The following is a 27,113-nucleotide window of genomic DNA, read 5'->3' as shown; positions in this document are numbered from 1 at the left end:
AAACAAAACAAAATAAACTAGGTTGGACATGTATTCTACTCAGAGCAACTAATTGCTACTTTTAATGTTTACTGGTCAAGGTTTGCCAAGAAGCAAATAAAGGTCTGATTGCTCCCTCACTGAGAGGCATGGTTATTTGAAAGGCAATATCACATCAATGTTAAAGACCAGGATTATCTCCAAATAGAGATTGATTAATAACACAAACTTTTCATGCCAAAATTATTTGATTTTAAATGCCCTTTATCTGTGTTTAATAGAATGGTAAATGCCTCATAACGAAGTCAAAATCATTTCAGGCTTGTTAACACCACCAATGTATGTAGTTCCATTTTACAAATGGTTTACCACAGGGTAACCTTAAGCTCCTTTTACTAAATGATTAACAATTTTACATTTTTGTTCCATTTTCAATTTTTCTTTGGTTAACCATTTCGCTTTTATTTTGTCATTTTGGATTACGTTTCTACATACTGGGGACAACCCACTTCTTTTGTATATGCCTCCTGTTTAAATTATTTTTTCACGATTGTCTATGGATCACCCATGGCAAGGTGCATTATTTGGTCAAACTTGGGGCATGCCAACCAGGTTTGGTCATTCCCCGTCATGATTATTTTGGCAGAAAATCATCAAGAACATGGGGACTCTTTGAAGTGCAGTGTGATTCCAGCTTTGTACACATGACTTCCAGGTGTCTTTGCAGTTGCCTTGCAGCACCAACTGCCACCCAATACACTCTTTTAGACATGGAAATTGCAATGTTATCACAAATAAGGCTCCAGAATTGGGCAATGATTGCAAAGAACCTTTATGTCTCATGTGAGGAAAGCAGAAATCAAACTATAGTAAATAAGAAATTGTTCAGCGACATACCTTTGGAAGTAACGTTCTTCTTCTCCTACAAAGAGATCTTGCTGATACTCTCCCATTGTGTGGGTGAAGCGAGCAGAGCAGGGAAGCTTCTTTGGTTTGTCACAGAACCAGGGCTCCCCAGTCTTGGGGTCAGTAAAGTTACAGAATGGTTGAGATTGAGGCAAACAAAGATTACACACAGTAGTCTCGGAGGCATTTCCTGATTTGAAAGTACTTTGAAAATATGCTCTCTCTGGCTGTTTCTCACGTAGTCTTTTAAGTGCTTGGATCCCTTCACTGGGATGAACCAACAAAACAAAAGCTTTAACTTTCCCTGGCCAAAGTAATTTAAAATTGATACGATAAATTCCATTTTGGTTGTCTATAACAGTTCCTGCTGAACCAGCTTTTAAAGCTGGGGTGTGGATCCGAGCTTGGAGATAGTCACCTCCATATTGCTTTGGGTGACCATCAAAATCTCTCATCTGCAGCATCACTTGTAACTGATCTCCCACATAGAAAATCTTTGCAGAATTTAAAATTACAAAGCGAACACGTGCTGGGTTGCTGCTTTTCTGAAAGGGCACAGCAGAGTTGGGGGGTTTTGGCCATTCGATCATTTTCATAAGGAGCATTCCCTCTGATCTTTCTTCAGGGGTGAAGCTATGATTCTGGTAGCCACATTGCAATAACCTATCTGTCCAAGGTGCCTGATCTTCAATGTGTTCCTTTGTTGACTTTGATGCTGAAGCTGGGTATCTTTTCTTACTTTGCCCTGGTCTAGATGCTGAATATTTATTATACTGTGAATAGGAAGGAAATTTTTTAAATAAATATTTTCTATATCCTGCTTCCATTTGTCATTTTCAATTGAAATCCTTCCACTTGTTAAAGAGAAAAAGCAAGAAAGCTAAAAAGAGTAGTTTAGGCCTTAAATGTTTTTTGGACTTTTGGCACAGAGTGTGACATACTTTTAAATTTGGAAAGTTTGTCATTTTCTGATATTATGATTATGAATGAGAGTCTGGCCTGACACCAGTTATACCAACACTCTGAGCTGGGACTGTGGGATCCTTGGGATGGGGTATTGTAGGGCATGAAATAATGCAAAACATGCTCCAGCAAATTGGTGGCTTTGGAGAGATGGAAGATGGAATACCTGACGTAGAATTCTAAGCTCTGGAGCCATCTGAGTAGCAACAATATTTATATGACATATTATAACAAAGATGAGAAGGCCTGAGTACCAACCCCTTGTAGTTTGATCGAACCTTGCCACCCATTCTCTTCATTATTCTAAATGCCTGTCCAATAATCCACGATGACGGATGAATCACTAAAATGTTTCAGCAGAGTCTTGTCTTAGATAACAGAACATAGTAGATTATACTCCAGTAAATATATACAGGTAACAGTAACTCTTAGGCACATTAACTACCACGGCAAGAAGTAGGTAAGAACTGTATGGCTCACAAGAAGACAATGCAAGTCTCCAACTGCTGTCAGTCTAAGCTGCTAAAATGGCTCAAACAGCTTGATGCTTCAGCATTTGCTGCATTAAGTATGAGATTGGTCAAAGCCTCAGTTTATCTTGAATTGACTTTTTCATTTCCATTCATTTATACAACAGCCCAGTTCAGTTTCTGATCGGTGGTAAGCCCTAGAATATTTAAAGAGAATTTGACAATGGGTAATGCCCTTAATTGTCAATAGGTGATGTTTTGATTAACTTTTGTTTGAGATGGTCTTTGTCTACCACTTGTCACTCATCAGGCCAAGTTTGGATGTTGCCCAGGTCCTGCTACATTGATCCTTTAGTATCTGCGGAGTTGCAAGTGGTACTGAACATTGTACAATCATCAGCAAATGTCCCTAATTTTGGGCTTATGATGGAAGTAAGGTTATTGATGAAGAATCTGTACATGATTGGGCCTAGGACACTATCCTTAAGACCTTTTGCAATGATATCCTGGAAGTGAGATTATTGACGTCCAATAAAAACCATTTTCCATTTTGCTAGATATGACTCCATTTACATTGGCTCCTTAGACTTACACCTTTGAAATTTGTAGCCTCTGATACACAAAAGGACAGGGCAGCAGATGCATGTTAACACCCGCGCCCGCAAGTTCTCCTCCAAACATACATTCTGATTTGAAACTACATCATGTCAGGCAGATGAACTTAGGGCTTGGATGGGTGCCTGGGAGTATGACATTATTATGATCGCAGAGACTTGGTTGAAGGAAGGGCATGATTGGCAACTAAATGTTCCAGGATCTAGATGCTTCAGATAGGACAGGGAGGAAAGTAAAATGGTGGGGAGGAGTTGCATTGCTGGTCAGGGATGATATCACGGCTGTGCTAAAGGAGGACATTATGGAGGGCTTGAGCAGTGAGGCATTATGGATAAAGCTGGAAATAAGAAGGGTGTAGTTACATTGTTGGGGAGGTACTGCAGGTTTCCCAACAGTGAGCGTGAGGTAGATGAGCAAATAGGTAAACAGATTATGGAAAGATGTAGAGACAACAGGGTGGTGGTAATGGGAGATTTTAATTTTCCCAACATTGGCTGGGATACACTTAGTGTCAGAGGTCTGGATGGGGCAGAATTTGTAAGGAGCATCCAGTAAAGTTTTCTAGAGCAGTATGTCAATAGTCCAACTAGGAAAGGGGCCATATTGGACCTAGTGTTGGGGAATGAGCCAGGCCAGGTGGTAGAAGTTGCAGTGGCGGATTTCTTTGGGAATAGTGACCACAATTCTCTGTAAGTTTTAGAATGCTCGTAGACAAAGATGAGAGTGGGCTTAAGGGAAGAGTACTAAACTGGGTCAAGGCCAATTATATCAAAATTCAACAGGAGCTGGGAAATGTAGATTGGGAGCAGCAATTTGAAGGGAAGTCCACAATTTTTATGTAGGAGGCTTTCAAAGATAGTTTGAAGATAGTGCAGGATAGGCATTTTCCTTTGAAAACAAGGGATAGGAAAAGCAAGATTTGTGAACCATGGATAACAGGAGACATGCGACTAGCCAAGAGGAAAAGGGAAGCATACATAAGGTCCAGGCAGCTAAGAACAGAACAGGTCTTGGAGGAATATTGGGAGAGTAGGACTAATCTTAAACAAGAAATCAAGTGGGTTAAAAGGGGTAATGAAATAGCTTTAGTGAGCAGAATTAAGGAGAATCCCAAGACCTTTTATTCATATATTAGAAGCAAGAGTGTGACTAGAGAAAGGCTTGGTCCACTAAAAGATAAGGAAGGAAGGTTGTATGTCAAACCTAAGAAAATGGGTGAGATTCTCAATGAGTACTTTGCATCAGTGTTCACTGAGGAGAGGGGCATGATGAATATTGAGATTAGAGATAGAAGTTTATTTACTCTGGATCACACTAACATAAGGAGGGAAGATGTGTTGGGTAGACTAAGAATATTAAGATGGACAAAACCCCAGGACCAGAAGGGATCTATCCCAGGTTGCTGAGGGGGGCAAGAGAGGAAATAGCTGGGGCCCTGACAGATATCTTTGTAGCATCCTTAAATACAGGTGAGGTGCCAGAGGAATGGAGGTTTGCTAATGCTGTCCCCCTGTACAAGAAGAGTAGTAGGGATATTCCAGGTAATTACAGACCAGAGTGTATGATGTCAGTGATGGGAAAGTTGTTGGAGAAGGTACTGAGGGATAAAATCTATTATATTTGGAAAAGTATGGGCTTATCATGATAGGCAACATGGTTTTGTGTGGGGGAGATTGTGCCTTACCAAGTTAATAGAGTTCTTTGAGAAAATGACCAAGTTGATAGATGAAGGAAGGGCTCTAGGTGTCATATACATGGACTTTAGTAAGGCATTTGATAAGACTCCCCATGGTAAACTAATGGAGAAAGTGAAGTCACATGGTGTGCAGGGTGTTCTCGCTAGGTGGATAAAGAACTAGTTGAGCAACAGGAGACAGAGAGTAGTAGTTGAAGGGAGTTTCTCGAAATGGAGAAAGGTGACCAGTGGTGTTCCACTGGGATCAGTATTGGGACCACTGTTGTTTGTGATATTCATAAATGATCTGGAAGAGGCCATTGTTGGTATGATTAGTAAGTTTGCAGATGACACGAAGATTGGTGGAGTAGCAGAAAGCATAGGGAACTGTCAAAGAATACAGGAGAATATAGATAGATTGGAGGGTTGGGCAGGGAAGTGGCAGATGGAGTTCAATCTGGGCAAATGTGAGGTGATACATTTTGGGAAGTCTAATTCTAGAGCAAACTATACTGTAAGTGGAAGAGCCTTGGGTAAAGTTGATGAGCAGAGAGATCTGGGAGTTCAGGTCCATTATATCCTGAAGGTGGCTACACAGGTGGATAGAGTGGTCAAGAAGGCATATGGTATGCTTGCCTTCATCGGACGGAATATTGAGTATAAGAGCTGGCAGGTCATGTTAAAATTGTACAAGACTTTGGTTCGGCTGCAACTGGATTACTGTGTACACTTCTAGTCGCCACATTACCAAAAGGGTGTGGGCACTTTGGAGAGGGTGCAGAGAAGGTTTATGAGGATGTTGCCTGGTATGGAAGGTGCTAGATTTGAAGAGAAGTTGAGCAGATTAGGATTGTTTTCATTAGAAAAAAGAAGATTGAGGGGGGGACCTGATTGAGGTCTACGAAATCATGAAGGGAATAGACAGAGTGGAGAGAGATAAGCTTTTTCCCACAGCTAAGGATTCAATAACAAGAGGTCACACATTCAAGGTAAGAGGTGAAAGATTAAAGAGGGATACATGCGGAAAATACTTTACACAGAGGGTGGTAGGTGCCTAGAATGCATTGCCAGAAGAGGTAGCAGAGGCAGGCATGGTAGAATGCATGAGTAGGTGGGGAGCAGAGGGATACAGATGCTTAGGAATTGGGCGACAGGTTTAGGCGGTTGATTTGAATCGGCACAGGCTTGGATAGCTGAAGGGCCTGTGCCTGGGCTGTAAACTTTTCTTTGTTCTTTGTTACCAATTGGGTAAATGGGGTGAAGAGTGGCAAATAGAGTTTAAATTTGATAAATGCAAAGTATTGCATTTTGCAAAAACAAACAAAGACAAGACTTTCACAATTAAAATTAGGGCTTTGGACAGTGATGTAGAACAGAGATATAGGGGTTCAAGTTCATAATTCTTTGAACTTTGCATCATCTACAGTTAGGGTGGTTAAGCAGGCATTTAACGTGCTTGTTGTCATTGCTCAGATCTTTAAACATGAGTTGGGGCATTATGGTGAGGTTGTATAGGAAATTGGTAAGGTCCTTCTAGAGTATTGTGTCCAGTTCTGATCTCCCTGTTATAGGAAGGATATTATTAAGCTGGAGGGTTCAGAAGAGATTTACCAAGACGTTGCTGGGAATGGAAGTTTTGAGTTATAAGGAGAGGCCAGATAAACTGAGATGTTTTTCACTGGAGCGTAGGAGGATGAGAGATGACCTTATGGCAGTTGATAAAATAATGAGGGGTATAGATAAGTTGAATGGCAGATGTCTTTTCCTTGGGGTGGAGGATTTCATGACTAGGAGGCATATTTTAAAGGTGAGAGGAAAAGGTTTTAAAAAAGACGGAGGGGCTTTTTTTTAACTCAGAGAATGGTTTGTGTATGGAATGAACTTCCAGAGGAAGTAGTGGATGTGAATATAGTTGCATCGTTTAAAAGACATTTAGATATGTATATGAATAAGAAATGATTGGAGTGGTATGGGCCAAGTGCAGGCAGTTGGGACCAGTTTAGTTTGGGATTATGATTGGCATGGATTACTTGGATCAAAGGGTCTGTTTTTGTGCTGAATGACTCCATGACTCTGTGGCTGTATGAATTGGAAGATCTCCAATCGCAGCTAACCATGCATTCTCTAATAAATGGTCAAAACAATTGCACTTTCTACTATGTTGTATGGATGTGACAACTCACTACACTGTATGAGCTGCTACTCATATGATGGTTGCAACCATGACTTTTACTCAGTGTACTACAGGACCTGCTTCATATAGTGCTATAGACAAAAATCACTTTGTGGTCTAGTTAGAAGAGTCTGTTCGAATTAACAAGATTTAGGTTATTGCATGTTTGTAGCTGGTTTTGGTGTACATGATTTGACTGGCTTTGTTCCAGAGATTTTGAGAAGAACCAGATATTAGGTCTCAATTCCTTGTGATCCGAAATTGTTTTGCCCACTGCTCCATAGGACATAATCATAGTAGACGTCTCTGTGTTAATCCTTTCAAATACTTTCAGACACTTCTGGAACTATGGACAACAGTATTTCAGCTATCTCGATATACAAATATCATTGGAATCCTTTCATTTGTTTCTGGCTAAGAAATGCTCCAATTGTCTTTAAAGACCTCACGATCTGTGATCTTTAAGCTACCTGTCTTGGCTATGGATATACAACGACTGCTATTTCTCTATCTGTTCTGTGATTCAGAGTGCTCAGTGAGGACCTCTGCAGGTTTCTTGCACTCACTGCAAGGTGGACCAAATTCTCCAGCAGCTTTTCTCTCACAAAACCCAAACGAATTGCTGCTTCTTTCAACACACAAAACAAAGCAAAAGAAACTTATAAGCAAGGATTCACAATGAATCAGAATCTCTACGGAAATGTGGCTTGCTTTAAACTTAAACAGACTGTGATTATTTTTTCCTTCATCATAAATATTGATTCTGAAATGCATATAAATAATTTAGTCATAGAGATGTACAACACGGAAATAGACCCTTCGGTCCAACCCGTCCATGCCAACCAGATATCCTAAATTAATCTAGTCCCATTTGCCTGCACCTGCCCCAAATCCCTCCAAACCTTCCTATTCATATCCCCATCCAGATGTTTTTTAAATGTTACCAATCTCTAGCACTTCCTCTGGCAGCTCATTCCATACACCCCACCAGCCCTTGTATGAAAATGTTGCCCCTAAAGTCACTTTTATATCTTTCCTCTCTCACCCTAAACCTATGCCCGTTAGTTCTGGATTCTTCCATCCGAGGGAAAAGACCTAGTCCATGCCCCCCATGATTTTATAAACCTATATAAGGTCACCCCTCAGCCTCTGACGCTCCAGGGAAAACAGCCCCAGCTTAATTACCCTCTCCCTATAGCTCAAACCCTTCAATTTCTATTGCTCATGGATTTTACTGCCCGTTTTCATTTCCCATTGGCTTCATTGCATCACAGATTGATCATTCATTGTTGACTCTTTTCATTATGGAGTCTGATCAACATGTGTTAACTTTCAAATGTAATAAATCCAAGCTTTTATTTTAGATTAGATTTGATTACTTTCAGTGTGGAAACAGGCCCTTCGGCCCAACAAGTCCACACCGACGCGCAACCCACCCATACCCCTACATTTACCCCTTTAACCTAACATTATGGGCAATTTAGCATGGCCAATTCACCTGACCTGCACATCTTTGGACTGTGGGAGGAAACCGGAGCACCCGGAGGAAACCCACGCAGACACGGGGAGAATGTGCAAACTCCACACAGTCAGTCGCCTGAGTCGGGAATTGAACCCGGGTCTCTGGCGCTGTGAGGCAGCAGTGCTAACCACTGTGCCACCGTGCCGCCCACGTTGCATTTTCATCAAAGTTGCTTTTCAGTTTCTCAATCAGATGCCTCCACTTGCCTAGAGTTAAACGATGTAAGCTTAAAACCAAACATTATATTCTAAAGCAAAATCTAGGCTTTCATAACAATGAAGAAGAGGAGAAATTTCTTCTCTTGATGGCCAGTGATCTCTTCCCTGGACAGTAGTGAAAGCTAAGTTATTGAGTACATTAAAGACTGATTTAGACAGATTGTCAATTGATAAAGGACTCAAGCATGATTGGGGACAGGCAGAAAAATTGAGTTGAGGCTACAGTCAGATGAGCCATGTTTGTATTGAAGAGAGAAGTAGGTATGATGGGCCAAATGGCCTAGTCATAGAGTTATACAGCACGGATACAAGCCCTTTGTCCCAAACTGGTCCATGCTGACCAAAATGTCCATCCACGCTAACCCCGTTTCCCTGCACTTGGCCCGCATCCTTCTAATCCTTTCCTATCCGTGTACTTGTCCAAATGCCTTTTAAATTTTGATAATCTATCCGCCTCAACCACTTCCGCTAGCAGCTCGTTCCATATGCGTACCACCCTCTGTGCCCCTCAGGTTCCCTTTTATTCTTTCCCCCTAACCTTAAACTGATGCCCTTTAGTCCTCGATTCCCAGAAAAAGACTGAGTGCATTCACCATATCCATGCCTTTCATGATCTTATACACTTCTATAAGGTTCGCCCTCAGTACTCTCTAAAGAAGCAAAGTTCTAGCTTGTCTAACCTCTACCTCTAACTCAGACAATTGAATCCAGGAAACATCCTTGTAAATTTCTCCTACGCTCTTCTCAGGTTAATAAAATCCTTCCCTTAACAAGGTGACAAAACTGAACACAATGCTCCAAGTTCTGCCTCACCAACATCCTTTTTAACTGCAACATAACATGCCCTGACTGATGAAGGTCAGTGTGCCTAAAGCCTTCTCCACTGCCCTGACTCCACTTTCAGAGAACCGTGCACCTGAACTCCAAGGTCCTTCTGTCCTTCTACGCTCCTTTAGGCCCTCCCATTCAACATGAAACTCCTACCTAGATTTGACTTTCCAAAATGCAAGACCTCATACTTACTGACAATAAACTCCATTTGCTACTTCTTGGCTCACCTCCCCAGCTGATCAACCTCCTGCTGCAATTTCTAATAACCTTCTTCACTGTCCAAATTACCGCCTATCTTAGTGTCATCAGCAAACTTACGAATCATGCCTTGTACATTCTCATCCAAATCACTGATATAGATATCAACCAACAATGGGCCCAGCACTGACCCCTGAGGCACTCCAATAGTCATAAGCCTCCAGTCTGACAAACATCCTTCCACTATTACCCTCTGCTTCCTACCATCAAGCCAATTTTGTATCCAAATTGCCAGATTGCCATGGATTCCATGCGACCTAACCTTCCAGATCTAACCATGTGAAACCTTATCAAAGGCCTTACTGAAATCCATAGAGATAATGTCTGCTGCCCTGCCCTCATCAACTTTCCTGGTCACTTCATCAAAGAACTCTAACAAATTTGTGAGGCGTGGTCTCCCACTCACAAAGCCATGCTGACTACTCCTAATCTAACCCTGCCTTTCCAAATGCATGTTTATGAAGAATCTTCTCAAGTAACTTACCCACCACAGATGTTAAGCTTACTGGTCTGTAGTTCCCAGACGTTTCTTTGCTGCCCTTCTTGAATAATGGCACAGCATTCACTACCTTCTGGGACCTTACCCGTGACTAACCCACAAAAATATCAACTGGGGCCCCTGCAATTTCTTCTCTAGCCTCTTGCAGTGTCTTACATCTATTTCTTATAATCTTACAAACTCCCAAAGCCCAGTCTTTAATTCCTTGCTTCCTTGATTTCTGCTGTGATGTTGTCACTCATCTGATCATCATTTATTCTTTGCCCCCTAGCCTTTTGTGACATGTTGCGTTAATTGCACAATGGAATCTCCAAACTGGCTCGCCTGATTATTCTACCCTTAAAGGAGTAAGTGGCAGACTTTAGTTGCACTGCTCCTTGAAGCTGAAAAGGACGCCAGCAAGGAATTGGGAAGATGCTTACTGTCTACGTGCTGGGAGACATTAGGGAATTTGGGTGAAAATGTGACCCTCATTTAACAAAGGCAAAACATGGGCTTCCTTAATGGAAATATGTGTATATGTTGGATGAGGGCAAGATTGGACCTGCCTTATGTTAGCCTGCTAGCACTTAATACTAAGTGCCATATCACATGTGACTAATAGCCAGGCAGATGAAGAAGTGGTCCAAAACCGGGGCATGTTGAAGCTCAACTCAGGGAGTTTATTATTGTTTCAGGAGAAGAGGGAGGAAAGAAATGTAAGAGGTGACAATAGCAGCAAAAAGAGCATAAGCATCCATTACAAAAGTAAAAGCAAAACATAAAATCATCCTAAGACCAGCTAACTGGATAATCATCATAACTATTCATCCCCAATACCTTAATGCAGTCCATGTTTCGAATCAGCAGCAAAAATGTCATCAGCTGGAAAGTGGACTGGCGTACAGACATGGTGGGTACTTGAGGCCTCACAATTGGCTTATATTTCTACGCAGTTTGGCAAATACTTGCAGATTCTTTTATCTGAAAGAAAGAAATGGGAAAAGTAAACACTAACTGAAAAGCTGGCATCCAAGTTCAGTGGGTAAGAAGGAAGGCAAATGAACAATTGGCCTTTATTTTAAAGGGAATGGAGTATTAAGGTAGGGAGGTTTTCCAGAAAGTATACAAGGCACTAGCCAGGCCACAGCTGGAATACTGTGAACAGTTTTGGACCCCTTATCTAAGATGTACTGATATTGGAGGCAGTCTAGAGAAGGTTCACTAAGCTGATCCTAGGTTTGGAGGGACTCTCTTAAGAGGGAACGTTGAGTAGGTTGCATGTGTACTCATTGGAATTTCGAAGAATGCAAGCAACGTTATTGAATTTGAAAGATTTTTAAGGAACTTGACAGGGTGGATGCGGAGAGGTTGTTTCCCTTGCCGGAGACCCTAGAATCAGAGGGCATAATCGCAGAAGAAGGAGTTGCCTATTTATGACAGAGATAAGGAAAAATTTCTTTTCTCAGAGGGTAATGAATCTGTGGAATTATTTGCTACTGAAGGCTGTTGAAGCTGCATTGTTAAATATATTCAAGGCTGATGGGCAAATGTTTAATCAGTAAAGGGAATCAAGGATTATGGGGAAAAGGCAGGAAGTTGGAGATGATGATTATTAGATCAGCCATCATCTCATTGGATACTCGGGCTACTTCTGATCTTATGTCTGATTTCTTATATATCTGGACAGCAGCCTAATAGTCTTAACTTCTGCATGCTTATTTGTATCGTCCTTTTATAGCACCATGATTGCAGAAACATGTTTAAACAGAAGTGCCTACTTGTCAGTAGGCTATCATAAACTTTATACCTAGAAAGGAAGAGTGCCAAAATACAGCTAATGATTAACTCAGGGGAGATAGTAGTCAAGTTGCAATTGTGCATAGGTTTGAGCACAAGGAGGGTATAGGGAAAAATGTGGAAAGGGAGAAGTGGAAAGTAATTCTCCAGAATGTTATTCATTGGAGCTGCACCCATGCAGGCAATTAAACAGTATTCAGTCATACTTCTGGCTTATGCATTGTGGCTTGTGGTTTGGTATAGAGGAGATCGGAGGTGTGTTAACCTGCCACAGAATTCTGAGCCTCTACAAGGATGTCAGTATTGGGGGATTCAGTGATAGTAATCCTATTGAATTTCAAGGGTAAAAACCACACACCACCAGGCTATAGTTCAACAGGTTTATTTGAAAGCACTCAGCTACCTTCCACCCAACCCCACCCCCACTCCTATTTATCTCTCGCCACCCCCACCCCCCACCCCCCACACCCCGGCTCACAAGCCTATTGCTGATGAAGGGCTTATGCCCGAAATGTCAATTCTCCTGCTCCTAGGATGCTGTCTGACCTGCTGTGCTTTTCCAGCACCATTCTCTCGATTATAAACTGATGTTAAATGATTTTTAACTTTGTCCACCCCAGTCCAACACCGGCACCTCCAAATGATGAATTTCAAGGGGTAATGGTTGGATTCTTATTTGTTAAAAATAGTCACTGCCTGGAACTTGTGTGGTGTGAATGTTACTTTCCATTTCTCAGTCCAAATCTGGGCATTGCCCAGGTCTTGCCATCTTTGGGCATAGAATTGCTTCAGTATCTGAGCAGCCACAAATGGTGCAATTATCACTGAATATTCTCTTCTTTGACATTATGACGGAGAGAAAATTATTGATGAAGCAACTGAAGGTGATTGGGCCTAGGATGCTATTCTGAGAACCTCCTGATGTTAAGATCATTAATCTCTAGCAGCCACAACCATTTTCTGTGCTAGGCATAACTCCAACTTTGAATAGAATCTCCCCTTGCAGAGTAGGGTTCAAGCTAAATAATAGAGGCAAGGGATCAAATATGGAAATATGTAATATTTCATAGAGTGGAGGCAAGGCAAGTAAAATTGTAATATGGAAAATAAGGATCAAAGACTGGCAGAAAGAATGCTGGAAAAATGAACTATTTGGGTGTTACTGAGTTGATGTGGAATTTATCATCTGATTTCTTAGAAAAGGTCAAGAGTCAAGGAGCATTTTGGTTTATTTGCTGTTTATTAGAAATAAACTGTTTGTGGGAAAAGGTGAAAACCTAAAGCTTTTAAGAGTTGAGATAGCATTTGTGCCTTTAACGGCTTGACAACAAGCCTGAAGGAAAAATTGTAGGATTTTTGCTGCCATCAAGTAGCAACAGCCTATGGAATTATGGTTTTTGTTTTAGCTCAGACTTTAGTAAAGTTGTCAGGAGGGGAAACATTTCCATCTCTCTCTGTGAGTAAAACATAAAACTGTTAACGAAAACCAGCTGAAGCGATGTCTCAGTGAAGTATTTATTTGGAATCAGAGAATGTTCCAGAAATCAATATTTCTGATCTCCTCATAAACTTTGAAAGCTGAACTGTTAACATATTCCAACAGCCTTGATTGGACCAAGTTTTCATTCAAACTGAGGGTTTTTAATTGCTTTGTGGCCAATAGCAACTTGATCTTGTTGACTGGAAACCAAACAAACTTGCAGTGAGTCAACTCATTCTGCCATTTTAGTTTGGATTCTTGATCCACAATATGTTGTTCTCTTTACCCTTTCTTTTCTGACACATAATACCTCTGCAGCATGGTGTCTTGTTCTGTCTGTGTATTAATGCATCTTTTAGGATTGAGTGTGATATAGTTTAATTGAACATAATAGTTTACGTGACTAGTTTTGTCATTTGTTATGCATAAGTTTCTTTCCTCATAAACAAGTTATTTTTGAGTTGAAAAAAATCTGGTGAAAATCTATTTTGATCGAGCTAACAATGATAAATGGAAACAAATGGCTATATTGGTAGTTAAATAAACTATCAGCACTCATGGTACAGTTTATGGATTAATGGGGCTCGATTACTAGCACATTCCTCCATTGGAGTTGTACCCAGAGAGAAAAAATCTAATACTTAACCCACAGACAACACTATGTATTACAGAGATAAAAAAAAGACAAAGCTAATGGCTCTGTATCAGAATGTGCATAGCATTCACAACAAATTAAACAATTAAAATTTGACTGCACGAATTGAAGTACAGGCAGTCCCTAAGTTGCAAATGTGTTCCAATTTTGAGTCCATTTGCAAGTCGATTTGTATGCAAGTTGGAACACTATGTTGGACAATATTAAAAAGCTGTTTGTAAATACTGGAATTGTTCTTATGTCAGATCTTTAAAAATATACCCCTGTTTGGGATTGTATTTGTAAGCACAAGCATTTATAGGGCAGATATTCATAAACTGGGGACTCCTGTAAACAAATATGCTCTATTACAAAGACATGGCTGTAGAATGACAAGGGTTTGTTCCTCAATATTGAGCAGCATTTAACATTCAAGAGGAAATGGAAGTTACAAAAAGACAGAGGGGATAACACAGTTAAAAACATTTGTTAAAGATGAACTTGCTGCTGGACATCAGGGTGGAAAATCACTGGGTGGAGATGAGGAATGCAGGGCAAAAAGTTCACTGATAAGTGTGGTTTACAGTCTCTCTAACATTAACCTTAATATTGGAGAAAATAATTGAGAAGAAATATTGCACCCTTATGTTAAAGGGATGGCAATAATCATGGTTAACTAATCTCCATAGTAGCAGTGGTGTATACCACCTACAGGTACACCACAAAAATTCAACAAAGATCCTTAGACATCACCTTCCAACCCGATGACCTCTTCCATTCAGAAGGACAAGCGCAGCAGATACATGGGAACATCACTACCAGCACATTTCCTCCAAGCCACTCACCATATTGACTTGGAAATATATCACAATTCTTTCAGTACCATTGGGTTCAAGTCCTGAAATTCCCATCCTTGCAACATTGTGGGTCTACCTAAAGCACATGGACTGCAGAAATTCAAGAAAGCAGCTCACCACTGTCTTCACAAAGAGCAGTTTATGATGGGCAATAATTGCTTATCCTACCAGTAATGCCCACATCTCATGAATGAATGAAAAACAGAATGCTTTCCCATTTCAATGTGAAATGGTTTATGGAGTGAGATTCGTAGTGTGTATGACAACATGGCACACTTTGTCAAGCAACCTTCCTCACTCCACCTTATTAATTACGTAGCCAGGTTCTTGGGCATCTTTCTCACTGAATTGCTCAGCTGGAGAAGGGGAAGTGCTCACTACTTCTGGGATCTTCTGACTTTTGCACCTCTGGTGCTCTATTTAAATCTAAGCTGCACACAACCGGAAGCTAGGAAGTATCCCTTCCACTAGGTGTTCAAGCCTTAACATTGCAGACATGACTTAGAGGAAAGGAAAACTCGCTCCCACTTTGTAGATGATGATCTCGAGCTGTTTCTGGAGGGGATGGTGGAGAGGCATGCAGTTCCTTTTCTAGCTAATAGCCATTGGAAAGCACAGCAACAGGCACAGCCAACCAGGGAGCAAACTGTAGCCTGGTGGGACCTGGGTTCGACTCCAGCCTTGGGTGACATTCTGCATGTGGTTTGCACATTTTCCCTGTGTCTGCATGGTTTTTCTCTGGGTACTTCAGTTTCCACCCATAGTTCAAAGATGATGTGGAGGTGCCTGTGTTGCACTAGGGTGGACAAAGTCAGACGTCACACAACACCAGGTTATAGTGCAACAGGTTTATTTGAAATCATAAGCTTTTGGAGCGCAGTTCCTTAGTCAGAACTTCACCTGATGAAACTTTGTGATTTCAAATAAACCTACTGGACCATAACCTGGTGTCTTGTGACTTCTGACTTAGTCCATAGATGTGCAAGTTAAGTAGATTTACCAGGGTAAATGTTTACGGGGATTGGCTAGGGGCTGGGTCTGGATGGGATATTCTTTGGAGGGTTGGTGCTGACCAATGGGCCAAATGGCCTCTCTATGTACTGTAGGCATTCTATGATTCTATAAATCAGTGTCTATCAGAGTGAAGCAGGACTCCCACAGTATTAAAAGAAGGTGAATGACTGGCATGGTTTAAAGGTGCACATACCTTACATTCACAGGACCTTAGCTCTAACTCTGCCATTGTACACTCAGCTCACAAAGAGTTATGAATACAATTCTCAGCAATGTGTGCATTACGTCCAAACAACAGCTCTTACCCAACTCATCCTCCCAAAATACTAACATTTCCTGCCCTCTGTGCTTCCTGTTCATTAACTAGGTACATCTCACCAATTCTTTTACTTGTATGTCACCACTAATTGCTCTCCATCCATTTCCATCAGACTCAATCCATCCATTTATCTCTTGTAAGAGAAATTGGATCCTTCACTCCTCACTCCCAATAACCAGAAAATACTGGAACTAGCCTGAAACTCATATGAGGATAGTAAATTGTCTACGAGGAATCAGCCCAGTAAGTTCCATTGTGCTATGCTGCTGTGTTCTCCCATTAACACCAAAGTTAACTCATTCTTCATCAGTACAAGCTTTGATTCCTCTTCTGGAACTAATTCCCTCTCCTCACCCATGCAGACATCAAGCCAGCAAAACTTCCCCAGACAATGGTTAGTACCAGAGACCCTCAATTCCAGTTCCACCTCTGAGGAGGCTTTTGTCTGCATTTTTTGACAAGCTCAGAAACTTTCACCATGCTCAATATGGCTTCCAGATTAGACTTGGGAGCAGATTCTGGTGAGAACATCTCTGCAGTTGGGGAAAAAAAAGCCAGGTCTCAGAGGAATGCTGGAAATCAGGCACCTGCTCACTTCCAGACAGACAATCCTATTCTTGGCCATGAATAACTTCAACAAACTGCAGAAACTGGAACAGGAGAATACTAGGGCAGTCAGTAAACTGGATCGAAGGGTGGAGTAGTCCATTAACATTACCAATGCTGTGCTAAACCCAACATGTGTGCCTCTGGTTGCCTTTATGAATACGTTGATGATCATCTTGGAAATATAGGTCCAACACATTCAGTGACTGCTAGATATGGCATCAGTAGAGAGTGTGGTGCTGGAAAAGCACAGCAGGTCCGGCAGCATCCGAGGAGCAGGAGAGTCAACGTTTTGGGCATAAGCCCTGATGAAGGGCTTATGCCCGAAACATCGATTCTCCTGCTCCTCGGATGCTGCCTAACCTGCTGTGCTCTTCCAACACCATACTCTTGACTCTGATCTCCAACATCTGCAGTTCTCAGTTTCTCCCGGATATGGGCATCACTCTATCTGTACATGTTTAGGCAAAGCGAGAGGGGCTTGAGAGATGTCTAACTCTCAAGTCCCTTCCTCTCAGGGAGACTGAGTGCACTCAGCAGGCACTAACAGGAAGGGGAAGCGAGAGACAGCACCTCATCCACACCCCCACCCTCATCACCACCTGTCCATCCCACAAACGTCTTCCTGCAATCCTAAATTCCACAGCAGCACAAGCTGAGAAGGGTAAGCGAACATCTGGAGAGGAAATGCTCAGCAGGTTATGGCTTTTTAGGGCCCAAATAATCAAGTGCTGGCTGCCCAAGTCTTGCAATCTAAAGGACTGATCACAGAACAGGAGTCCTCTAATCCAGCTGTGGGAGCTGGCACAGAGGTGCAGTGGGAAGCTTAACAGACATTTAACTCACTCCAGAATGAGAAAGAAGAAAATGTACTAAGGGCAGATAGGAGACTTGGGTGACACATCATTGTAAGTATCCTTTCCTTTCTGTAAACTTGTGCGTACTTGCACTGTTAGAATACCTGGCGTAATATACAATTTCCTGTCAGACCTGGTGAAGCTACAGCTATGTGACAGATATTAAAAGTCACCCAACACCAGGTTATAGTCCAACAGGCTTATTTTCAAGTACATGTTTTTGGAGCACTGCTCCATCATCAGGTAGCTAGTTGGGCAGGATCATAGGACACAGAATTTATAGTTAAGGATCATAGTGTCATACAACTAATGTGAAGTATTGAACAAACCTAGATTGCACCACCATCTTGATCACACACCAGCTTCTGCATGAATCTGCTCCCTTAATAGCAATCTAGGTTTGCTCAATACATTGCATCAGTTGTATGACACTTTGATCTTTTACTATAAATTCTATGCCCTAAGATCCTGCTCCACTAGCTACCTGATGAAGGAGAAGTGTTCTGAAAGCTAGTGCTTCCAATTTAACCTGATGGACTACAACCTGGTGTTAAGTGATTTTTAAAGTTGTCCACCCCAGTCAGACACTGGCTCCTCCACATTATGTGGCAGACGAGCAGCGTCTTCAGATGTCTTAAGGATAAAAGACGTTGCAATGGTGAAGCATTGCTCACCTCTCACAAGCGTTTGACTCTTTGACGGCAGTTAGCCTGAAATGTCAGGGATCCATTACATTCAGAACTTTAGCCAAGACATTGCACTATAATAAGGCCAACACTGGAGTGAGACACAATGTACAGTGAATCCACCATAGCCTGGCTTAGCCTGCTTAGCTTGCACACATAATTCCACTCTCACAACCAACATGTGAGTGAGAGTATGGCATCAGTGATGGTTGCACACCCCTCTAAAGGGCAAGGCTTACTCTATGAGTCAGTCAAGTGAATGCACTGCCTTTCAAGGGTAATATAATATAATGATACAAAATAATGAGCAGCTCATATACCTACTCTCCCGTACTGTGCTTTGGTCTACTGAGGTGAAACTGCACAAAATGCTGCTGCTTACAGATTCTATTCTAAACTTGAACCATTTTAGAGCAACTTAACAGCAAGCACACATTCCGAAACATTGAAGAATTACTGATGTTGGAAAGGACAGAAGATCATAGAGGAATAGAGATGTATAGCATGGAAACAGACCCTTCGGTCCAACTAGTTCAAGCTAACCAGATATCCTAAATTAATCTAGTCCCATTTTCCAGCACTTGGCCCATAACCCTCTAAACTTCACATACTCATCCAAATGCCTTTTAAATGTTGCAATTATACCATCCTCCACCAGCTCATCCCATACCCACACCATCCTCTGCATGAAAAGTTGCCCCTTCAGTCCCTTTTAAGTTGTTCCCTTCTCACCCTAAACCTATGCCCTTTAGTTCTGGACTTCCCTACCCCAGGGAAAATACCTTGTCTATTTACCCCTCATGATTTTATAAAGCTCTATAAGGTCACCTCTCAGCCTCCAATGCTCCAAGGAAAATAGCCGCAGCCTATTCAGCCTCTCCCTTTAGGTTATACCCTCCAACCCTGGCAACATCCTTGTAAATCTTTTCTGAACCTTTCAAGTTTTATAACATCCTTCCAATAGGAGGGAGACTAGAATTGCACACAATATTCCAAAAGCAACCCAACCAATGTCCTTTAGGATATTCTGGCAGATGCCTGAAGAGCTACCTAACCTTCACCCACTGCAAACCTAGATCACACTTTCACTGACTCAAGTCTTTTCCCTAATGGTCTATTGGACATAGTATGTATCTACACTTTAAAGTGGGATCACCTGAAGATGTCATGCATACCATCACGTGGATAATGAAATGTATATTCAACAGCACAAAAGGTCAAGGACTGTAAAAATAGCAAGGTCCTCATATTTCTCGCACTAAGCAATGACTGCTTTCCAGATTATCAACAGAATCTTAAACATTTGAAATCCAAACTGCAATCCTTCATCCTGGAAGTGAGGCTGAATTAGGTTCTCTCTGGCCTTGCATACTCTGAAATACTTTGCTCTGTCATGCCCCAATCCACAACCTCATTATCATCTTAAAAAGATTAATGTTAATCACCCTTGTTTCTTTTGTTAGACAGCACAATGGCATTTGATGTCTGTGAATGCTGGATTCCCTCAAAAAATGCCACTAGAATTAAGCCAGTGGGATTCAGCTGATAAGCCTGGGACGGGGGATGGTTCAGAAGCCCTGCAGAGGATAGCACAACCCATAAGTGACTCAAAAAATGTCACTTCAAATAAACAAGGCTGATGTCCAGTGCTAGAAAGGGACGAGGCAGAACTCAATGGAGTTAGAAGGGCTGGACTTCGACCACTAGCTATAAAAGAAGGTAAGTAAGGACCTGGGCAGGTAAAAAAAGCTGACAAGGCAGAGTTTGAGATCTGGTTAACAGATAGACTGATAGTAAATTTAAAGCAGGGACCAGACGAGTTCTCATGCAGAAGAGGAGGAGTGAGGGTGAAGCCTTACTTACTGGAAGATGTACAAGGGAGCGTAGCAGAAGCTAAACACCCACCTGATGTTCCAGTACTGACCAAGCCCTCCTCACATAGTCATAACAATAGGAGGTCCTTCCAGAAACTGACCTGCTCCTTCAGGATAGCAACATCTGGTGCATCACTCATGGCCACATATACTTTTGCGGCATGGTGTACTGTGGAGATGGGGATAGCAATATGACTGACCAAGAATCTCTCCCGATCTTAGCACCTGCCATTAGAAGGTTTTACACGTTGAAACTTGAGCTGTTTGGCCAGGTTATGAATGCATTTTACTTGGACATCAGGTTTGGGGTGGGATTCAAACCCAGGGGCAGAGGTGCTACCCAATGCACCACAAGACCTTCTTCAGTCAAGTCTGCAAGAGGCATAACCAGTGTTTCTTGAAAGACAGTTGGACAAAAGATACTTATGTGTGAATATGGGCTGAGGAAGAGCCACCATTGCTCTGACTGGCACTGTAACAGTCCAAAAAACCATTGTTGTCCTGACCTACTTTCTCCTATTGATCTATTCCTCGCCTGATCACCAACCTCCCTTCTAGTCATCCTCCACGTTTTCCAGGCCTACCTGAAGTAGAGGTGGATTGCAGTCCAACTTTGTCCTTGTGGAAGTGAGGAGTTGCCCAGTTGTTGTCTACTGATCGCTGACAATATGATGAAGCCCGGTGCCTAAATTCAGGTGCGGTTTCATTATCTTTCCAGTAGGAGATGGGGCAAAGCAGAAGACAAGACTGAATCTAAAAAAAACTTTCTAATTTCCCACTCCCAGCATCGAACCATGAATGCGTATCAGAAACATTGCTATAAGCACAACTCCATTTTCTTGCAGTTATTTTAAATGTTTAGAAAATAGTGGAAGGGTACACTGAATTTCAAACAGAAAGTCCTAGCGGGTGGGTGTCCTGCTACACCAAAAGCTGGAACATGACTTACGTATTAACTTGAAAAATCTACTCAACCTACTGTTTAACGATAAACTGAGCACTCTTTTATATGTCACTGATAAACAAACAATAACGATTTTGGCTTCAAAATATAATTTATGTTACAGTGCATTTAATTGTATTGAACAGCACACGCAGTTCCTGATTTATGCAAATAGCTCAAACACCAAGGTTAATTGCAGATTTAAAAAAGTAGGAACATTGTGAACCCAAAAGTGGTACTGTCACAAATTGTTAATTGAGACTGTTGATAGGAATGACAATATCTGCTCAGTGTTACATATTGTAAGCTTCAATGGACTCTTACACAAATACATTTCACACTGAGTCAGGGGATTTCAGAGATATTAACTGTAAATGTGAAGTTTTTTTGAATGTAAGAAATAGGAAACTAAACCTTTCTATCTGTGCAATGTTGAGTGCTTAACAGTTGACAGAAGTAAGATATCTGCACTTTTCCTTTCCTTACGTTTCTCTGTTGCTGTTCTAAGCAAGTGTGAGATTCAGCCAGCCATGGTTAAAATACCAAATCTCAGGTGGACACCCAAGCAAATTCTAACCTCTACAAATAAAAAGGAGCAACCAACAGCAGGTTTTTTTTTAAATTGTAGATTTTCACAAGAAGTCACCAATCACAGACAAAAAAAAAGCGTTTAAAAGTTGTCATATGGAGATTCCATTAAGAGGATTTGGTCTAATTACAAGCCATGGAGAGGGATAGGTGACCCTTGGGGAAAAGCAAACTCAGGTAATGTGAAGGTCACTAGTAACATTAGTGAAGGATACTGATTGAACCACAGGCCATTCAAAGGGTAGTACTAATGGGGTACAATTGGGGCTTAGTCAGCAGACTGATAGCAGAAGAATGGGAGTGATCAAGTCTCAGGCTGGGGAGTGTTAGAATTTGCAGGAGGTGAATAATATTAGCCTAAGGGGAGGGATTAGGCTTGAGTAGGTAGAAGGGGACTTAGTCAAGGAAGTCTACATTCTTGTGAGTGAATAGCACCAGGTTTTATTGAACAGAACTACATAGGGAAAAAAATGTTGTATAAGGCCTTTTGGCTCATTGAATCTGCACCAACCTACAGTCTATTCTGATATAAGGTGATAGTTCCATTCTCGTGCGATCCCACATTATAAGAAAATCGCGTAATAGCAGCACCATTTTAACCGGAATCGCATTATAGCCAACACAGTTAAGGAAAGTTTGCGTTCTATAAATAATGGTCTACATTCTTCAATCGTTTTATAGCCAATTTGTATTGAAGAAATGCGTGTTATTGCAAAACTGACTGTATTTGCACTAATTCCAGTACTTACCCCACAGCTTTAGGACATTTCAAATACTCACCTATGTATTTTTTAAAGGGTCTCAGGTTTCCCATTTCTACTGCTCTGCAAGGTAGTGCATTCCAGATTCTCAGCACCCTCTGGGGGAAAAGCTTTATCCTCAAATTCCCTCCAAGCCATCTTGGCTTCACTTTAAAATTATAGAACATAGAACATAGAACAATACAGCACAGAACAGGCCCTTCGGCCCACGATGTTGTGCCGAACATTTGTCCTAGCTTAAGCACCCATCCATGTACCTATCCAATTGCCGCTTAACGGTCACCAAAGATTCTGACTCTACCACTCCCACAGGCAGCACATTCCATGCCCCCACCACTCTCTGGGTAAAGAACCCACCCCTGACATCTCCCCTATACCTTCCACCCTTCACCTTAAATTTATGTCCCCTTGTAACACTCTGTTGCACCCGGGGAAAAAGTTTCTGACTGTCTACTCTATCTATTCCTCTGATCATCTTATAAACCTCTATCAAGTCACCCCTCATCCTTCGCCGTTCCAACGAGAAAAGGCCTAGCACTCTCAACCTATCCTCGTACGACCTATTCTCCATTCCAGGCAACATCCTGGTAAATCTTCTCTGCACCCTCTCCAAAGCTTCCACATCTTTCCTAAAGTGAGGCGACCAGAACTGCACACAGTACTCCAAATGTGGCCTAACCAAAGTCCTGTACAGTTGCAACATCACTTCACGACTCCTGAATTCAATCCCTCTGCTAATGAACGCTAATACACCATAGGCCTTCTTACAAGCTCTATCCACCTGAGTGGCAACTTTCAAAGATCTATGAACATAGACCCCAAGATCCCTCTGTTCCTGCACCTCACTAAGAACCCTACCGTTAACCCTGTATTCCGCATTCTTATTTGTCTTTCCAAAATGGACAGCCTCACACTTGGCAGGGTTGAACTCCATCTGCCACTCCTCAGCCCAGTTCTGCATCATATCTGGCACAGTGGCTCAGTGGTTAGCACTGCTGCCTCCCAGCGCCAGGGACCCCAGTTCAATTCCAGCCTCGGGTGACTGTCTGTATGGAGTTTGCACATCCTCCCCATGTCTGTGTGGGTTTCCCCCGGGTGCTCCGGTTTCCTCCCACAATCCAAAGATGTGCAGGTTAGGTGAATTGGCCATGCTAAATTGCCCATACTGTCCAGGGGTGTGTCTGTTAAGTGCATTAGTTAGGGGTAAATGTAGAGTAATAGGGTAGGGGAATTGGTCTGTGGGCGGCACGGTGGCACAGTGGTTAGCACTGCTGCCTCACAGCGCCAGAGACCCGGGTTCAATTCCCGACTCAGGCGACTGACTGTGTGGAGTTTGCACGTTCTCCCCGTGTCTGCGTGGGTTTCCTCCGGGTGCTCCGGTTTCCTCCCACAATCCAAAAATGTGCGGGTCAGGTGAATTGGCCATGCTAAATTGCCCGTAGTGTTAGGTTAAAGGGGTAAATGTAGGGGTATGGGTGGGTTGCGCTTCGGCGGGGTCGGTGTGGACTTGTTGGGCCGAAGGGCCTGTTTCCACACTGTAAGTAATCTAATCTAATATCTAAGTCTCTTTGCAGCCGACAACAGCCCTCCTCACTATCCACAACTCCACCAATCTTCGTATCATCTGCAAATTTACTGACCCACCCTTCGACTCCCTCATCCAAGTCATTAATAAAAATTACAAACAGCAGAGGACCCAGAACTGATCCCTGCGGAACTCCACTTGTAACTGGGCTCCAGGCTGAATATTTGCCATCTACCACCATTCTCTGACTTCGACCAGCTAGCCAGTTTCCTATCCAATTGGCCAAATTTCCCTCTATCCCATGCCTCCTGACTTTCCGCATAAGCCTACCATGGGGAACCTTATCAAATACCTTACTAAAATCCATGTATACTACATCCACTGCTCTACCCTCATCCACATGCTTGGTCACCTCCTCAAAGAATTCAATAAGACTTGTAAGGCAAGACCTACCCTTCACAAATCCATGCTGGCTGTCTCTAATCAAGCAGTGTCTTTCCAGATACTCATAAATCCTATCCCTCAGTACCCTTTCCATTACTTTGCCTACGACCGAAGTAAGACTAACTGGCCTGTAATTCCCGGGGTCATCCCTATTCCCTTTTTTGAACAGGGGCACAACATTCGCCACTCTCCAGTCCCCTGGTACCACCCCCGGTGACAGTGAAGACAAAAAGATCATTGCCAACGGTACTGCAATTTCCTCTCTTGCTTCCCACATAATCCTAGGATATATCCCGTCAGGGCCAGGGGACTTGTCTATCTTCAAGTTGTTCAAAATGTCCAACACATCTTCCTTCCTAACAAGTATCTCCTCTAGCTTACCAGTCCGTTTCACACTCTCCTCTTCAACAATACGGTCCCTCTCGTTCGTAAATACTGAAGAAAAGTACTCATTCAAGACCTCTCCTATCTCTTCCGACTCAATACACAGTCTCCCACTACTGTCCTTGATTGGACCTACCCTCGTTCTCGTCATTCTCATGTTTCTCACGTGGCTGCAAGGTTATGCCTTTGGGTTATCCTTGATCCTATCCGCCAAAGATTTTTCATGCCCTCTCTTAGCTCTCCTAACCCCTTTCTTCAGGTCCCTTCTGGCTATCCTGTATCCCTCCACTGCTCTGTCTGAACCCTGTTTCCTCAACCTTATGTAAGCCTCCTTCTTCCTCTTTACAAGACATTCAACCTCCCTCGTCAACCAAGGTTCCCTCACACGACCATTTCTTTCCTGCCTGACAGGTACATACATATCAAGGACACGTCGTATCTGTTCCTTGAAAAAGTTCCACATTTCCACGACATCCTTCCCTGACAGCCTATGCTCCCAACTTATGCTCCTCAGATCCTGTCTTACAGCATCGTAATTACCCTTTCCCCAATTGTAAAACCTACCCTGTTGCACGCACCTATCTCTCTCCATAACCAAGGTGAAAGTCACAGAATTGTGGTCACCATCACCAAAATGTTCACCCACTAACAAGCCCATCACTTGTCCCGGTTCATTACCGAGTACCAAATCCAATATGGCCTCCCCTCTGGTCGGACAATCTACATACGGAGTTAGAAAAGCTTCCTGGACACACTGTGCAAACACCACCCCATCCAATCTACTTGATCTAAAGAGCTTCCAATCAATATTTGAGAAGTTGAAATCGCCCATGCCTACTACCCTGTGGCTTCTGCACCTTTCCAAAATCTGTTTCCCAATCTGTTTCTCCACATCTCTGCTGCTATTGGGGGGCCTATAGTAAACATCCAACAAGGTGACTGCACCTTTCCTATTTCTGACTTCAGCCCATACTACCTCCAAAGGCAAATCCCCCTCGAACTGCCTTTCTGCAGCCGTTATACCATTTCTAATTAGCAACGCCACCCCCCCTCCTTTTTTACCACCCTCCCTAATCTTACTGAAACATCTGTAACCAGGAACCTCCAACAACCATTCCTGTCCCTCTTCTATCCACGTTTCCGTGATGGCCACAACATCGTAGTCCCAGGTATCGATCTACGCCTTAAGTTCACCCACCTTATTTCTGATACTCCTTGCGTTGAAGTGTACGCACTTGAACCCATCTCTGTGTCCGCAAGTATTCCCTGTCAGTGCTACCTTCTTCACAGCCTCCCTACATTCTTGGACATCCTGACAACCAGCTAGCATACTTGCTGGACTACAAGTCTGGATCCCATCCCCCTGCCAAATTAATTTAAACCCCCCCGAAGAGTGCTAGCAAACCTACCCCCCAGAATATTGGTGCCCTTCTGGTTCAGGTGCAACCTGTCCTGCTTGTACAGGTCCCACCTTCCCCAGAATTGTCCAAATACCTGAAGCCCTCCCTCCTACACCATCCTTGCAGCCACGTGTTCAACTGCACTCTCTCCCTATTCCTTGCCTCACTGTCACGTGGCACCGGCAACAACCCAGAGATGACGACTCTGTCTGTCCTAGCTTATAGCTTCCAGCCTAACTCCCTGAACTCTTGAATGACCTCCCCACCCCTCTTCCTACATATGTCGTTGGTGTCATCATGCACTACGACTTCTGGCTGCACACCCTCCCCCTTAAGGATTCTGAAGACACGGTCCGAGACGTCTCGGACCCTGGCACCCGGGAGGCAACAAACCATCCGAGAGTCTCGCCCATGTCCACAGAACCGCCTGTCCGTCCCTCTAACTAGAGAGTCTCCTATAACTAGCGCTCTCCTCCTCTCCCCCTTTCCCTTCTGAGTCTCAGAGCCAGACCTCGCGCCACAGACCCGGTCACTGCAGCTTACCCCTGCTACCCCAACAGTATCCAAACCGGTATACTTATTGTTTAGGGGAACGACCACAGGGGATCCCTGCACTGTCTGCTTCCTCCCCTTCCCACCTCTAACTGTTACCCAGCTACCTCTGTTCTCTGGCGTAGCTATGTCCCTGTAGCTTCTATCTATCACCCTCTCAGCCTCTCGAATAATCCTCAGTTCATCCAACTCCAGTTCCAGTTCCCTAACTCGTTCTGTGACTGCATTTCCTGCAGATGAAGTCAGCAGGAGTATCGGTGGTCACCCCTCCCTCAAACATCCTGCAGGAGGAACATTCCAC

The 27,113-nt window shown here is 42.8% G+C and overlaps 1 protein-coding gene across 1 annotated transcript in view; it reads right to left on the bottom strand.

Moving 5' to 3' along the window:
- The window catches only part of LOC122555265 (NXPE family member 3-like), a 69,687-nt gene that overhangs the window by 31,640 nt on the left and 10,934 nt on the right, over positions 1-27,113 (bottom strand). The window contains exons 2-3 of the mRNA XM_043701085.2: positions 10,929-11,072; positions 877-1,658 (exon numbers count right to left, since the gene is read on the bottom strand). Of these exons, the coding sequence (XP_043557020.2) occupies positions 877-1,658; positions 10,929-11,000 (854 nt within the window). The 5' untranslated portion in view covers positions 11,001-11,072. The remainder of the gene's footprint in view (positions 1-876; positions 1,659-10,928; positions 11,073-27,113) is intronic.

The sequence above is a fragment of the Chiloscyllium plagiosum genome, unplaced genomic scaffold (genome assembly GCF_037043375.1).
Source record: "Chiloscyllium plagiosum isolate Xiang-an unplaced genomic scaffold, Cpla_swu_hap1 HiC_scaffold_12, whole genome shotgun sequence".
In the NCBI taxonomy this organism is placed as follows: Eukaryota; Metazoa; Chordata; class Chondrichthyes; order Orectolobiformes; family Hemiscylliidae; genus Chiloscyllium; species Chiloscyllium plagiosum.
Note: the sequence above shows the minus strand (reverse complement) of the source record. Positions and strands in the feature narration are given on the sequence as shown.